This window comes from Choloepus didactylus, chromosome 8, assembly GCF_015220235.1.
Source record: "Choloepus didactylus isolate mChoDid1 chromosome 8, mChoDid1.pri, whole genome shotgun sequence".
Classification (NCBI taxonomy): Eukaryota; Metazoa; Chordata; class Mammalia; order Pilosa; family Megalonychidae; genus Choloepus; species Choloepus didactylus.
The window spans coordinates 132,452,172-132,465,484 of record NC_051314.1 but is presented as its reverse complement, the minus strand read 5'-3'; the positions used below and the strand labels follow the sequence as shown (position 1 = coordinate 132,465,484).

The 13,313-nt window shown below is 47.9% G+C and overlaps 1 protein-coding gene across 3 annotated transcripts in view; it reads right to left on the bottom strand.

Annotated features, from left to right (window-relative positions):
• Positions 1-13,313, bottom strand: part of CACNA1C (calcium voltage-gated channel subunit alpha1 C) — a 647,070-nt gene that overhangs the window by 86,521 nt on the left and 547,236 nt on the right. Inside the window, exons 19-23 of one of the 3 annotated variants that reach the window (XM_037846264.1) lie at positions 9,523-9,655; positions 6,890-7,019; positions 5,658-5,717; positions 5,453-5,512; positions 946-1,052 (exon numbers count right to left, since the gene is read on the bottom strand). In XM_037846264.1, coding sequence (XP_037702192.1) covers positions 946-1,052; positions 5,453-5,512; positions 5,658-5,717; positions 6,890-7,019; positions 9,523-9,655 — 490 coding nt within the window. The remainder of the gene's footprint in view (positions 1-945; positions 1,053-5,452; positions 5,513-5,657; positions 5,718-6,889; positions 7,020-9,522; positions 9,656-13,313) is intronic. The other 2 variants (XM_037846263.1, XM_037846262.1) reach the window with 2 other exon arrangements.

Sequence of the window (13,313 nt, the reverse complement as noted above, 5' to 3'; positions counted from 1 at the left end):
AGAACTCAGTAGCAACTAGCTATCAGATCCATTTAAAACTAAGAAAGGTTTATAAGCTTGGGGGCTGTACCCTGGACTCACTTGGAGAACTTTAAAAAATCCTAAAGCCCAGATGTACCTCAGACCAACTAAATTAAAACAAAACAAAACAAACAAAACAAATCTCTGGGGTAGGATCCAGATAAATGTCTCTTTTAAAGCTACCCAGGTGATTCCACTGGGCCCCTGAGTGAGAATCAGTACTTCCTAGCTTTCTTGCTACCTATCCATCTATATTATCCATCTATCCTTCTATCCATCCATCCACCTGTCTGCTACCTGCCTACCTACTTACCTATCTACTTACTTATTTACCTACCTACCTACATCTATGTCTGTCTATCTATCCAGCTATATTATCTATCTATCTATCTATCTATCATATATTTACCTACCTACCTATGTCTGCCTATTTATCCACCTACCTTCCTACATCTATGTCTGTCTGTCTACCTCTCTATTTCTCTATCTAAATTGTCACTAAAGCATCAGATGTTTGTACTGAGGGGAGAGGTGACAGAAAGGGAGGGAGGATGGACCAGAGGCTCAGGGAGAGCCACGGCAATGGCAGTGGCAGCTGATGGGCAGCGAAGGGCACTGGGCACAAGGTGAGAGAAGCGGGAAGTCCCTGGGGACATCCTGTCTGTATAATGGGGACTGGCCCTGCCTCTTAGTGCAAGATCCAGACATTCAAACATATTCCTTCTGGGTCAACATACCCCCAGGTGTCACACTATTGAGACACGGACACAGGCAATCAAAGCCACTATGTTGTACAGCTTCCCCCTTCACAGCACAGTCACAGTGGGGTGCCCTGCAGGAAGGCATCCCAGAACCCTGGTTGTCTCCTCTGAGACCCAATCTTTGCTGCATGCCCCCATCTGGGCCTGCAGGAGCCCTACTCACTGGATGCCAAAGGAGATGAGGGACACGCTGACCACCAGCAGGTCCAAGATGTTGAAGTAGTTCCGGCAGAAAGAGCCCTTGTGGAGGAAAGCCCCATAAGCAGTCATCTGCAGGGAGCACAGAGAAACACGGGTGTGACTGGCCTTAGCGCATGCTCCAGAGACCCCTGCACACCCTTTCTACCCAGAGCCCCCCATGGGCAGGTCCCAAGCACCTCTGTAGGGCCCAGTTTAAGAGCAGTGAGGTGACGGAGAACTGGGGGAGGGGCAAGGTCCAAGAAGGAGATACAGTACCAAGAAAAAACATTTATGCACCCACCAAAGAACCCTCTAGTCCAGGATGTGAACCTACCAGACCATGTCAGTCTCCCGAATCCTGTATTTGAAGCCCTTCCAAGTTGGGCCCCACTAGCCCTTTGTGATTCTCCACTGTCCCTTACCGTATGTTCTCGTCCAGCCCATTAGGGTCCTTTGCTTGTGCTGCCAGGTTGGCTTTCCCTTGTATGCAAACTCCTCACATCCTCCCAAATTCTACCTACCCTTTAGCTGAGCCTAAGGGGCAGCTTAGGACACCAGGCACCTGGGCGGAGGTATGCCCAGCAGGGTGACCAGTTGTCCCAGTTTGCCCAGGGCTTTCATGGTTTTAGCACTGCGGATCCTGTGTCCCAGGAAACCCCTCAGTCCTGGACAAGCTGCGATGCTTGGTCACCAGAAGCCCAGTGAAAAGTCCTACCAAGCACTCTGGCACCTAGCACCTCTCCACTTCCTGGTTCACTGTGGCATGTGATGTGCCAAACATTCTATCTTACTTCTAGACGGCATGTTCTTTAAGGGTAGGAGCTGTGTGTTTGGAGAGGCAATGTGGGATCGTGGTTAAGAGCGCAGACTCTGGAGCCAGACTGCCTGGGTTTCTATCTGTGTGGCGTGGGCTAAGTTACTTAATATCCCTGTGCCTCAGTTTCCTGATCTGAAAAATGGGGATAATGGTATCTTCCTTATAGGGTTATAAGCATCAACAGAGTTATTTCATGTAAAATGCTTTGAATGCTATCCTGCAGAGAGAAAGCTCCATATAAGTGCTAGCTGTTCGTGGAGAGAACTGAAAAGTGGGGCTGGCTAACTTGGATTGGAACTCTGGATTCTTCCTGCATGAGGGAAGTTCGATTTCCTCATCTGTAAAATGGGGATACCATTCCCTGCCTTTGTGAGGCTTTTACAGACAAACAGTGTGAAAGCCCTTCAAAAACTAAAAAGGTAACACATGGGATGATGGTTCTTATTATAGGACTTGGCTACTGTTACCTCCCTTAGAGCTTAGGACAAAGCAGTGCCCTGTTGGTGCTCAACAAACGGCCTTCCCCATTCAGATGACTTGAATGAAGGGCCAGCGGATTTCCAGGTTAAGGACCATGAAAGGCCACAAGCCACGAGGTGTCAGTCAGAGGGAAGAATTTGGAGCTGATGCTGAGAGGCTGAGAGCGGCTCCCTGGTCATCTGGGGTCCTGTTTATCTCTTTGGAATCAGAGCATACCCAGGGCAGCACATCCGCAGAGCAATTCAAAAGTAAGCACAGGGGAAATTGGCAAAAATAGCTTTTGCAACCCAATTCTTTCCATTTATCTCTCCCAGCAGGGGGTCACGGAGGACACAGCCACCTGTGTTCTGCAACAGTTTCTAGAAGTGGATAGTTACATAAAAGGATGTAGGGGAATAGAGTTGGAGGTCCCCCTTATCTGGAGGGGCTCACAGCCCTGCCTCTCAGCAAAGACCTGGGGCCCCCGCCGCTGGATTCGGGTTGTTCCCACAGTTCATGGCAACCGAGGAGCGAAGAGCCTTCTGTTCCTACTGAAGGCAGGGCACCTTCCCAAGCCATGCAACTTTTAGCCTTCGAAAGGGTGCTGGGTCTTCTTGGTTCTACTTGGATCTTCTGAGGCCACTTCTGAGCTCCGGCAGAGCCCTCCCTCGTGTGGGGAAAGCATTTCTTGGGGAGATGGATGACTGGAGCTCAGAGGGCCTAGTTTTGTCCTTTGACTCCAGTTTTGTCAGGGGACGCTAGAATGAGACCAGTGCTTTGAAAGTGCGTGTGTGTGTGTATGTGTGTGTGTGCACACCTGGGCAGGGCTGGGGAAAAGTGGCTGTGGGAAAAAGGGCAAGGGCAAGTGGATGCTGGAAAATGCATCCTTTACTGGAGAGTCACCTGTGGCATTCAGGGCATCAGAAAAAGCCGTGTTCAGGTATCCAGTGCAAAATGTCCTTCCTTTACCTTGGTTTGCTAGCTGCCACCTAGCTAGGCTCGACTTTCTGAAAGTTCTAAGCTATTACTCATCAAAAATCTATTGCTGGCTTGTTTCCAGTCTGAGGAGAGACACAGGAATGGGCCATAGGGTCACGGACGCTCTGAGCTAGAAGGGCAGGAAGTACCCTCCATCCGGCCATGGGCGGCCGCCCCCTCTCCAGGCAGCTCGTCCACTGTGGGATGGCTCCAGCTAATCAAAGGGTCTTATCTCCTGTAGTTTCCACTTGTTGGCCCTGGTTCCATCTACTCCCTCTTCTATGTCCTTTGCATTCTTCAGGCCAACCACTGTGGTCCCCAGTTCCTTCTACAGTCCCTGATACCCAACGCTCATCTTGGGCAGCCATCGCTGTCTGTGTTATTGGCCTGAGACTGCGCCTTTGGGCCAGGCAGAGGCAGCTGGTGGGAAGGCCGTGCAGGGACACGTCCTGGGGATTGGGGTTTATATTCAGAAACACACTGAGCATAAAAGAGAGAAGAGGGAGACGGGAGAAGGAAAGGAGAGAGTCTTGCCATGACAAATGCTTGCAAAGAGATCTTTTACATAGGCTTGTATGGCAATCTTGAAGGAAAAATAGCACCATTGAAATCTACAAGGGAAGCTCTATGGAGAGGTTCTGAGAGTTGAGCCTCAGAACTTTTCTCATCCTGGGAGAGAATTTCAGGTATCTGGGTGCCTCCCTGAGAAACAACCAGCCTGCCATGAAAAAGGGGTCTAATGCAGGCACGTGTCCTAACATGTCCTAATGCATGCATGCAACTCTTTGCTCCCTTCTCCCCCAAGCCCCAGGAACTGGGGCCTGGTCAGAGCTTCTTTCCCTGAGTAGAAGAGAAAAACCAGAGGCACACCCTTGGTTAGCGGGAACCAGGGATGGAAGCTAGGTGCCTGGACACAGAGCCTCTTGGCAACAAGGCACACAACCACTGCCCCACTCAAATTGTCTCTAACTAGAGGGTGGGGTCCGTGACATGGGTGTTTTATCAGGAAAGGAAGTGCGTGTAGGGCTGGCAGAGGCTGGCAGTCAGGAACTGACATCCAGTGTCCATGAGCCACGGAGAAGGATACAAGGGAGCCTGGGCGCTTCTGCACGGAGAGTTCTGGGCAAATCTCCCAGGGATAAGACACTGATGCTGAAGTAGTTGCTTCAGAGCCAATAACCCTTTTGCTTGGACTATGGGTAAAATCTGACCCCCTCTTCTGAGATGAGAATAAATGAAGTGCTCTCTTCCTGAGCCCTCAGAACTCACGCCCTGACTCTCAGATGAGGTCGCTTGGTAATGCATTGGTTTAGGTGTTCAAGAGTATACTGGAAAAACCTAGAAATGATATCTCTCATCCCTGTGCTGGTTGTGTTGTAGTGGTTCCATTAACAGAGGTCCGGCACCCAGGGCTGGGCTGGCAGCAAGCAGGGCCGGGCCTGTGTGCCCTGAAGTCCAGGGCTTGGGGCCTGGGTGTTCAAGCTTTCCTCAGCACTTGGTCCTCAGCCCCTGGACTTAGCTCTCTGGTACAGTTCTCTCTCCCACCTTCCCCGTCCTTAGAGGAAGGAGCATTCTAACAAAGCTTTTCCGTGGGTGAGCCAGGGTTCAAAAGAAATCTGTATTAGTCTGTGGAAAACCCTCATCAGGAGACCGGCTCCAGATCTTGCATTAGGCCCATGACCACAATCACGCGGGCCCAACAGCAGCTTGGTCCTGATGTCTGTCCACTGCAAGTACTGAGAAGGGTGGGCAGACAGACATCCAAAGAGGGCAGCTGATCATGCCTCCTCTTTGGGAGTTTGGGGGGCATTTCCTCTGGGCAAGAGGAGGAAGGAGAATTCTAAGTAGGGGTCAGTCGTCAATTACCCGGAGAAGGTATGTGTGTGTGAGCGCATGTGTGAGAGTGCTCGTGTGAGCGTCCGAGCCATGCGTGTGAGTGTGTGCAGGGGCCCTGCTGATGTGGCGGCTTTGGTGTCGACACCGTGGCTGCTCTGTGCCACTTTCCGGCCAAGAACTGGTTCAGGGCTGGAGGGAAGGGGCTGCAGTGGAGGTGGTTTCTTCTGGCCTCTGAGCCTGAGCAAAGCACCTAGCACAAAGCGAGGGGCACTAATTCCTCCCATTTCAGGCTTGAGAGTGAAAAGGAAAGAGTGAAAGAAACAGAAGAGAGAAAAGAGATGGGCAGACGGAGCAGAAAGAGGCAAAGAAAGGACAGAGTGCATTGCTCAGGTTGCATTACCTTAAGGATAATTTCTAACGTAAAGATACTAGTGAAGACATAGTCTGCATTGCCTAGGATCTGAAAAATAAGCACAATTGGATTAGTGGCTCTGAGAGTGACCCCGACACCAACAGCAGCATATGTGTTAGCGACAGATGGCGGCAGAGAGCTGGTGCTGGCACAGGGGAAGGGGAGAGGAGAAGAGAGGGTCATGGAGCTTTACCTTCAGGGCAATTTCAATGGTGAAAATGGTAGTAAAAACAATATCAAAATAAAACAGAATCTGCAAAGCAAAAAGAAACAGGGAGGGGACGGGAGGGGGTGGGGGAGGGAGGAAAGTGGGATGGGAAGAGAGGTCAGTGGATGTTCACCAGAAAAGGAACCACACTTCAAAACCCAAATGAGGCTTTCCACATGGAGATGGATGGCAGCAAATTGGGAGACAGGTGGCACATACGTGACATTGGATCCTGAAGCCGGGCTGGCCTCAGGCAGCTTGGTGGCTCCAGATGAAGTCCCCAGATACGGGATGGGAGCTTCCAGGGCAGGTTCAGGGTCTGGGCAGCATCTGGTTGGATGCTTTTCTCATTTATGCAAGCACCTCTGGGGTGCTTGGCAAAAGGACAGAGAGTGGGGCTTGCATTTTTGCAGGAAGATACAAAATGCTGAGCTCATGCTGGTGTTGTCTCCTTTGGGGCAAGGGAGGGACGTGCCTCCAGGTGAGGCTTACTCAGGCTGGAAGAAGCTCCAGGGTTTCCTGCTTCATTATGCTTCAGGTGATGGATCAGAGCTAGGCCAACACCTGCTAGCCTCAGTGGGCAAGCCCTGGCCTGAGCAGGCTCCAGGGGCTGTGGAGTGGCTTGGCATGGGTATGCCTTTGACTAGGTGGGCTCCTCTCTCCATGCCCATCTGGTTGGAATTCTCCAAAGTTTTGAGGCTTCAAGATAGAGCAATTGCTCTGTTAATTCTTACTCTAGCTTCTAACGTCATTCACCAGAGCCTTGGGTGGGTCTCCAAATTTTGTTTTTCACTCTACAGAAGGTCATGGAGGTTCTCTTCTACATCAGCACTCTGTGCCAATGATCCTCCTCTCCCCCAAATTATTGGGACTGATCAGAGTCTATTGAGAGCAGGGCAGGGAGTCAGTGGCCATACCCGACCAGGCTTACATAGAACCAGACCTCCTGGGGGAGCATCCACAGGGGAATTACAAAGTCCTGACCTGTGCCCAATGATCAGACCATTTATCCTGAGGCATTTGGGCTCATGTGCTCTTACTGGCTTCTGGTCCTAAGATGGGTTTCTACAAAACCCTAATTTCTTTGAAGAAACGTTTACTGGGCATTTGGTTATGAGATTTGGAACTGGGCTCCCGACTGGACGCTGAGGTCAGCAACAGAAGCCCGGCCACATTGCTAGGAGGGAGGGGCGCGGGGATTGTAAGGGCAGGCGTACATGGTTCCTGAAGGAGGTGTGCTGCACGGGGTCCTCGGCAGCCAGGGAAATGCTGCTGAGCAGGATGAAGAAAAGGATCAGGTTGGTGAAGATGGTGTCGTTGACGATGCGGTGGCACTGGAGGCGGAACCTGCATGGGGAGGAGGAGAGAAGGAAAGAGATGTGTCAGGAAAGATGAGGGCAGCAGCTCCCCGAGCCTCAGGAGCCGCCCTCCTTGACTCCTCCATCGGCCTGCAAAAGGTGCCTGTCGGTTTGGGGAGTGGCCTCTTCAACCTGAAGTCTTGCTACTGCTGGGTATTGGCAACCACCACCACCACCACCATCATGTACTTCTATGGACACTCACGGACTGCAAATCTTTGACATTTTGGAGGGTTACATCTGAGATCTTTGTGGATCTCTAAATTTTCCAATACTTCTGTGATATGAACATCTGGCTTTCATTTGGGGAATTCTTTTCCCTGGCATTAAAAAAAAAAATCACTGTGTGAGATCTACTTCATACATTGTGCATGGGGCACAACAGAACTGCCCGGAGATGTGGGTGCTGAGAAGCTGGCCTGGCCTGCTCTCTGGCTAGGTGATTTGCTTCTGTATAGTAGCATCAAGGGGGGCAATCCAATTCTACACCTCAGCACAATTACAAAGAACTACACATGTGGACCTCTGGCATTCCCTGACTGTACCCCAATGCAAGATCCATGAATGCCAAGGGTGTCTTATGCACTCTCTCATTTAATCTGGACAACAGGCAGGGAGAGAGGTATGGGTGTTAGTATCTTCATTTCACAGACAGAAACATGGAGGCCCAGGAAGGAGAGGCTTGCCCAGGAACACAGTCTGTAGAGAGTCAGGGCTTGGACCCAGATTTCAGACTCCTGCTCCTGGTCTTGTGGCTCACTAAGTGCTGCAAGGGACCCTTCTGCTGTGGATGTACCAAATCCTCGGATGGACAAACTCTTGGAGGCAACTATGCTTTCATGAGAGGTGGGGGAGGTCTGCAAGGATCATCAGATAAACAAACAGACAAATCCCAGAAAAAACAAAAACAGACCCAGTGAGCTGAGGTCTGTGTGGTGAGCGTCCAGGACGAGTGGAGTTGCCTGAAAATGGGTGTCAACAGAAAAAATGTCATAAGGAAAGTGCCCCTCAGGCTAATCTTGAGGTGGGGCAGGGGATCCTGGGGAGCTGCCTATGCTGAGACAACACCCTCAAGGGGTATCTGGAAGAAGATCCCCCAATGCCAATTTAGGTGCACAGGATTCCACCAATTAGGATAAAGTGATGAGATGACAATCAAAGATCACCAAAATACAAGAAGGCAAGTCACTAAGATGGGAAACCAAAAGAAAGAACAAACAAGTGATTTAGATCTCAGGGGACTGTAATTATTGGAAATATCAAATACAAAATATAGAACAACTATATTTGAAAGATTTAATGAAAAAAAGGACTAAATCACAAAGATGAATTAACAAAAATTATTAGATACGGACCGATGGCTCTGGAAAATCAAGCAACAAATGGAACTGTCTGAAATGAAAAAATATAATCATTGATGTGAAAAAACTGGGTTTAGTGGTAGTTTAGATAAGGTCAAAGAGAAAATTAAGAAATTGGAAAACACGTCTGAAGAAATTACCCAGAATACAGAAAGATGAGGGGATGAAAGATAGTAAGAGGCATTAAGAGATAGGGAGGACAGACGAGAGATCTGACATATGTCTAACTGGAGTTCCAGAAGGAAGGAATAGAGAGAAAGAAGGAGAGGCAATTTTTAGAGGGATTATGGCTGCAAATTTTCAAGAATCCATAGATTCAGTATAACATATTTTAAGCAAGATAAATGGAAATCCATGCCTAGACACATAATAGTGAAACTGCACAACACCAAAGGCAATGGAAGATTTTGTTAAAAGACACTAGAGAGAAAGGGCAGATTACCTACAGAGGAAAGATAGTATGACATCTGACTTTACAATAGAACCGTATCTGTAACGCTGAGGGACAAAACAGTCAACCTAAAGAAACTACCTTTCAAGAACAAAAAGTGGAAACAATTATGGGTAAACAGAAGCAATGTTTTGCCAAGAAACTGAAGGAACCTCTAAAGAACATATTTCACAAGAAAGAAAATGACTGGAGAAGGGTGGGCTGAGATGCAGGAAAAAGTGGTGAACAAATAAAATGGTAAATTTTATGTAAATCCAAATAGACGCTGTCTATATAATAATAGTAATAACAATATAATGTCTCCTTTTTGGGTTAAAAATGAAAGCAAAGACTAAAATACTAATCAACAACATATAAGTCAGGAAGGGGTCAGAGGAGTTAAAATTTCTAAAGGTCCTTCTATTTGTACAGAGGGGGTTTAAGACACTGTTTAACTTTAGACTTAAAGTTAAATATACTTAATAAAATATCAATGGTAACCACACAAAGACTAGAAATAGAGTTTACAAACTTCAAAAAAGGGAAGAGAAAAATAAAGAATCCAGTACTCTTTTCCCTAAATCAATGTCTGTTGACGTAAGTTGTGGGGAGTTGGAGGAGCCCCAGATTCCATCCAGAAGTTCAGATAAAATACAGGCACTGGCTGAGCCGAGTCCCACCTTCCTAATGTCCTTGCACACCTGTTGGTGGAGCTGAAGATGAAAAATGCACTGGCTTCTGGCATGGGCACGGCCTTCTCCTTAAGGTGCAGTTCCGAGAGAGGTCGTGGCCGGGGGCCCACGGGCATCTCAGGCTCCTCCTCCTCCTCTTCTCCTGTAAGAAAAAAGCACCATCCTGAATAACTCCACCATCCCATAACCACCTACCTCCAGATACCTTCCTACTGGTAGGAATCAAGAAATCATTTGTATCTCAGAAAATGCAGGGGACCAGCCAAGACATTGCTCTATCCCTGTGGGTACTGCTGGATCTCAAGTCTGTTAGGGAAAGACTTCCCTGGCAATGTATGATCATGGGGTTGTAAGTAGGGTGACCCATTCATCCTGGTTTTCCCAGGACTGTCCCAGTTTTAAAATTGAAATTTCCACATCCCAGGAAACCATGCAAACTGGCATGGTTGGTTGCCCCAGTTGTAAGGCACCAGAAGAGATGACTGGGTAAGACTAGGACATTACTAGGTGTTACTCGTCTATCTAAGCTGCAGGTGGGTGAAGGCATGTGGCTTAGCTGACTTCATGCAATCCTTTGCCAACAACCTATCCTTGAAGGTTCCAGGAGTTTAATAGCACATTTCCCCCATTTCTGAAAACATGAAAACACTCACATGCTCCAGGGGTGGTAGGGCAATAACGCTGACCACGACATGCCCTTCACCCAGAGGTTGAGAATCCTTTTAAGATGCTGACCCCAATTAAGGAAGCCCCTTTGCTCTCCAACCCAGCAGCCACATTTAAGGTGGACCAAGGTAAAAAATTTATTCTTTTGTTTGCAAACACACTGCTCACGGGAGGGAAACACTCTATGTCCTGTTTAAAAGTTCTTTTGGTCAAAGGCATTTGAAAAATTTTATAAGGGGAAAGGTAATAGCATGGGGGTTAGGAGCATGGATTCTGGAGCCAGATGCCTTGATCCAAACCTGGGCTCTGCTTCTTTTTGGCTGTGGACATTTTATTGGGTCTCTCTGTGCCTCAGTTTCCTCATCTGTAAGATGGGATGATAATAATAATGTGTACCTGTTGGGGAATTAAATCATGTCCGCACAAAAGGCATGTTCAGGTCCCAAGCCCTGGTCCTGTGGGTGTGAACCCATTTGTCAAGTGTTCTAGAAGTGACAGCTGATTTTATCATTCTCTCTTCCCTTAGGAGAGACTCTAAACACAAACTGAATGAGATGGGCCTTGATCCCATATGGGCAAAGTCCTTGTAAGCAGAGGAAACTGGACACGGGAGCAGCCACAGGGAGCAGCCAGGAGCTGGAAGTCAGTGGAAGCCACTGTTATCAGTGTGCTCATCTGCTATTCTCCTCTCAAAAACCTTCCACTCGCATCGAAGTATTTTCTGAACACTCACTATGTGCTCTCTTCTTCCTTCATGCCCTCGCCCTGTCTGAACTGCCCTTCTCCTTGTAGCTATGAGGGCCCCCACCCCAGAGAGTGTCCTCCGTCTGGCTGTCCTGAGTCACACGGGTCTAGTGAACTACCTGCCTGTGATCCCCAGCAGCAGGTCTGCCTCCTGCATTCAATGGGCACTGAGCATGCAGAACCGTGGATGCCTGATTTCAAATGCCTCTGCCCCATCTCTCTGTGTGCTGAAAACCCCGGGAGGGGTGACACACAGTTGCATCTATTTCTTGATGATGGTTAAACGTCGACACCAATGTTAGCTTCATAATGGAGGGGACTTCGAAAAGAAGAGGTTCACGGGGGACAAATCTTCTCCTGGCTGGGAAAAGACAGTTACGGGGAGTCCACTGTATGGACCCACCCATGCCTCTGCACTCCCTCTTCTTCTGGTTAAAATGAAGGCAGGCGGTAATTCCACTCCTAGGTGTACACCCCAGAGAACTGAAAACAGGGCCTCGGATAATTGTTCACCGATATCCACAGCGGCATTATTCACCATAGCCAAGAGGCAGAAACGACCCAAGTGTTCATTGACGGATGGATAAACAATATGTGGTATATTCATAGAATGCAATATTATTAATCTCTAAAAAGGAATGGATTTTTACAGGTGACAACATGGATGAAACTTGAACACATCATGTTGCGTGAAATAAGACACAAAAGGACAAATATTGTATGATTTCACTTACATAAAGTGACTAGACTACACCACTACACAGAGACAGAGAGTGGATTACAGGTTACCAGGGGCTGGTGGGGGTGAGAAAGGAGAGTTACCGCTTAATGGGTGTAGAGTTTCTATTTTGGGGTGATGGAGAAGTTTTGGCAATGGATGGTAGTGATGGTAGCACAATCCTGTGAACCTAATTAATACCACTGTGTAAGTAGTTAAAATGGGAAATTTTGTGTTGTATATATGTTACCAAAAAATTAAAATAATAATAATAATAGAAAAGAAGGCAGGTGATGTACAGAAAAGACATGGCTGGCACAGAAAGTGGTTCTTTATCAAGCAAGAAGCACTTAGGGACCTTCTGCTGGAGGGTCAGCAGAATGTAGACATAAATCAGATTCTTTCCCTGGAGGAATTAGAGCTGACTGGCAAAGCAATTAATATTTTCAGCACAAGAGAGGCAGGAGATGAAAAATCATGTACAGGCCAAGGGTGGAAGCTTTCTGACATACAAATCTTTGTTTGCAAATTAAAGGCAAAGTCTCCTACTTAAAGCAGAACAAGTGAAACCAGAGTGGCCTATATTGTGATATTTACAAGATAAATTTAATTGGGAAGGATCTTAAATTTCTGCTTAGGTCTTAGGATTCTTTTCAGTTTTGCTCTAAATGATATGGTACTTTCTCATTCATGGTGATTTGATAACAGGTAAATTATACTTATTTTAATCATTTATGCTTATAGAAACCCATATTTACTGGTCTTGTGCTTTCCTAAGTTCCTAATGAAGGATTTTGTGTGCTCTTTCTGCTGTGTTAGTCTGTGTCTCTAGTTTATGAAGTTCTGCATTGATTTCCATTTCTGGGGAGAATCAAATCCACTGGTCCACTCAGACACACACCAGTCTCAGCCAAGAGAGCCGCTTGAATGTCAGACATGATGCTTAAGAGGAAACTATTTTTGAAGGACAAACCCACATTTGTAAAGGGACAGAATATGACAGCATTTGACACTTAGCAAGTATCATGTGTAAGGAGGGAGGCTGATCAATCAGGAAAGGTCAGGAGAAGTTCATCGGGGTCTGTCAACCGAACCCCCAGGACTCTCAATCCCAAATGCCAATGGAATTGCTTGGGGGTCTTTGTCTTCTCCTCTCTGCTGCAGGAGGTTGGGAACAAGCATGACAGCAAGGTGTGCCGTGCTCGAGTCACTGCTTCTCAGCATGGCAGGTGCAGTCGTCCAGAGTAAAACCAGGGCACAGCCAAAGGCTCCACCCTTGGTCCTTGGTGACCCTTGTTCTCTACTCACTGGCCAACTTTCCCGTTGGAGGTTTTGCTCATGGCCATGTGAACAGGGTACCTCTCGCCCCACTCACTCTTCATAAGAAGATGGACGGGGAATCCGGCCTGGTCAGAAGACCCAAGATGACTCCCTCACCCTGCAGGGGCTTTCTTAGGCTCCCGGGCCTTGTCCTCCACCAAACTCTTGCTTCCCCAGGGCCCCTGCAGGATGCTTGGCTTGTTGAGGTTTTAAAAATATGTATTTTGTACTTTGTGGAGAGAATGTATGTGTGGTGGGGGGCCCTGCCCGGGCTGGGGGCAGAGGACGGCCTGTAACAAACATTCCCAGGGCTGGGGGTCCGGTGCTGGTGGGATTTTCCTGCCTGTTCCCA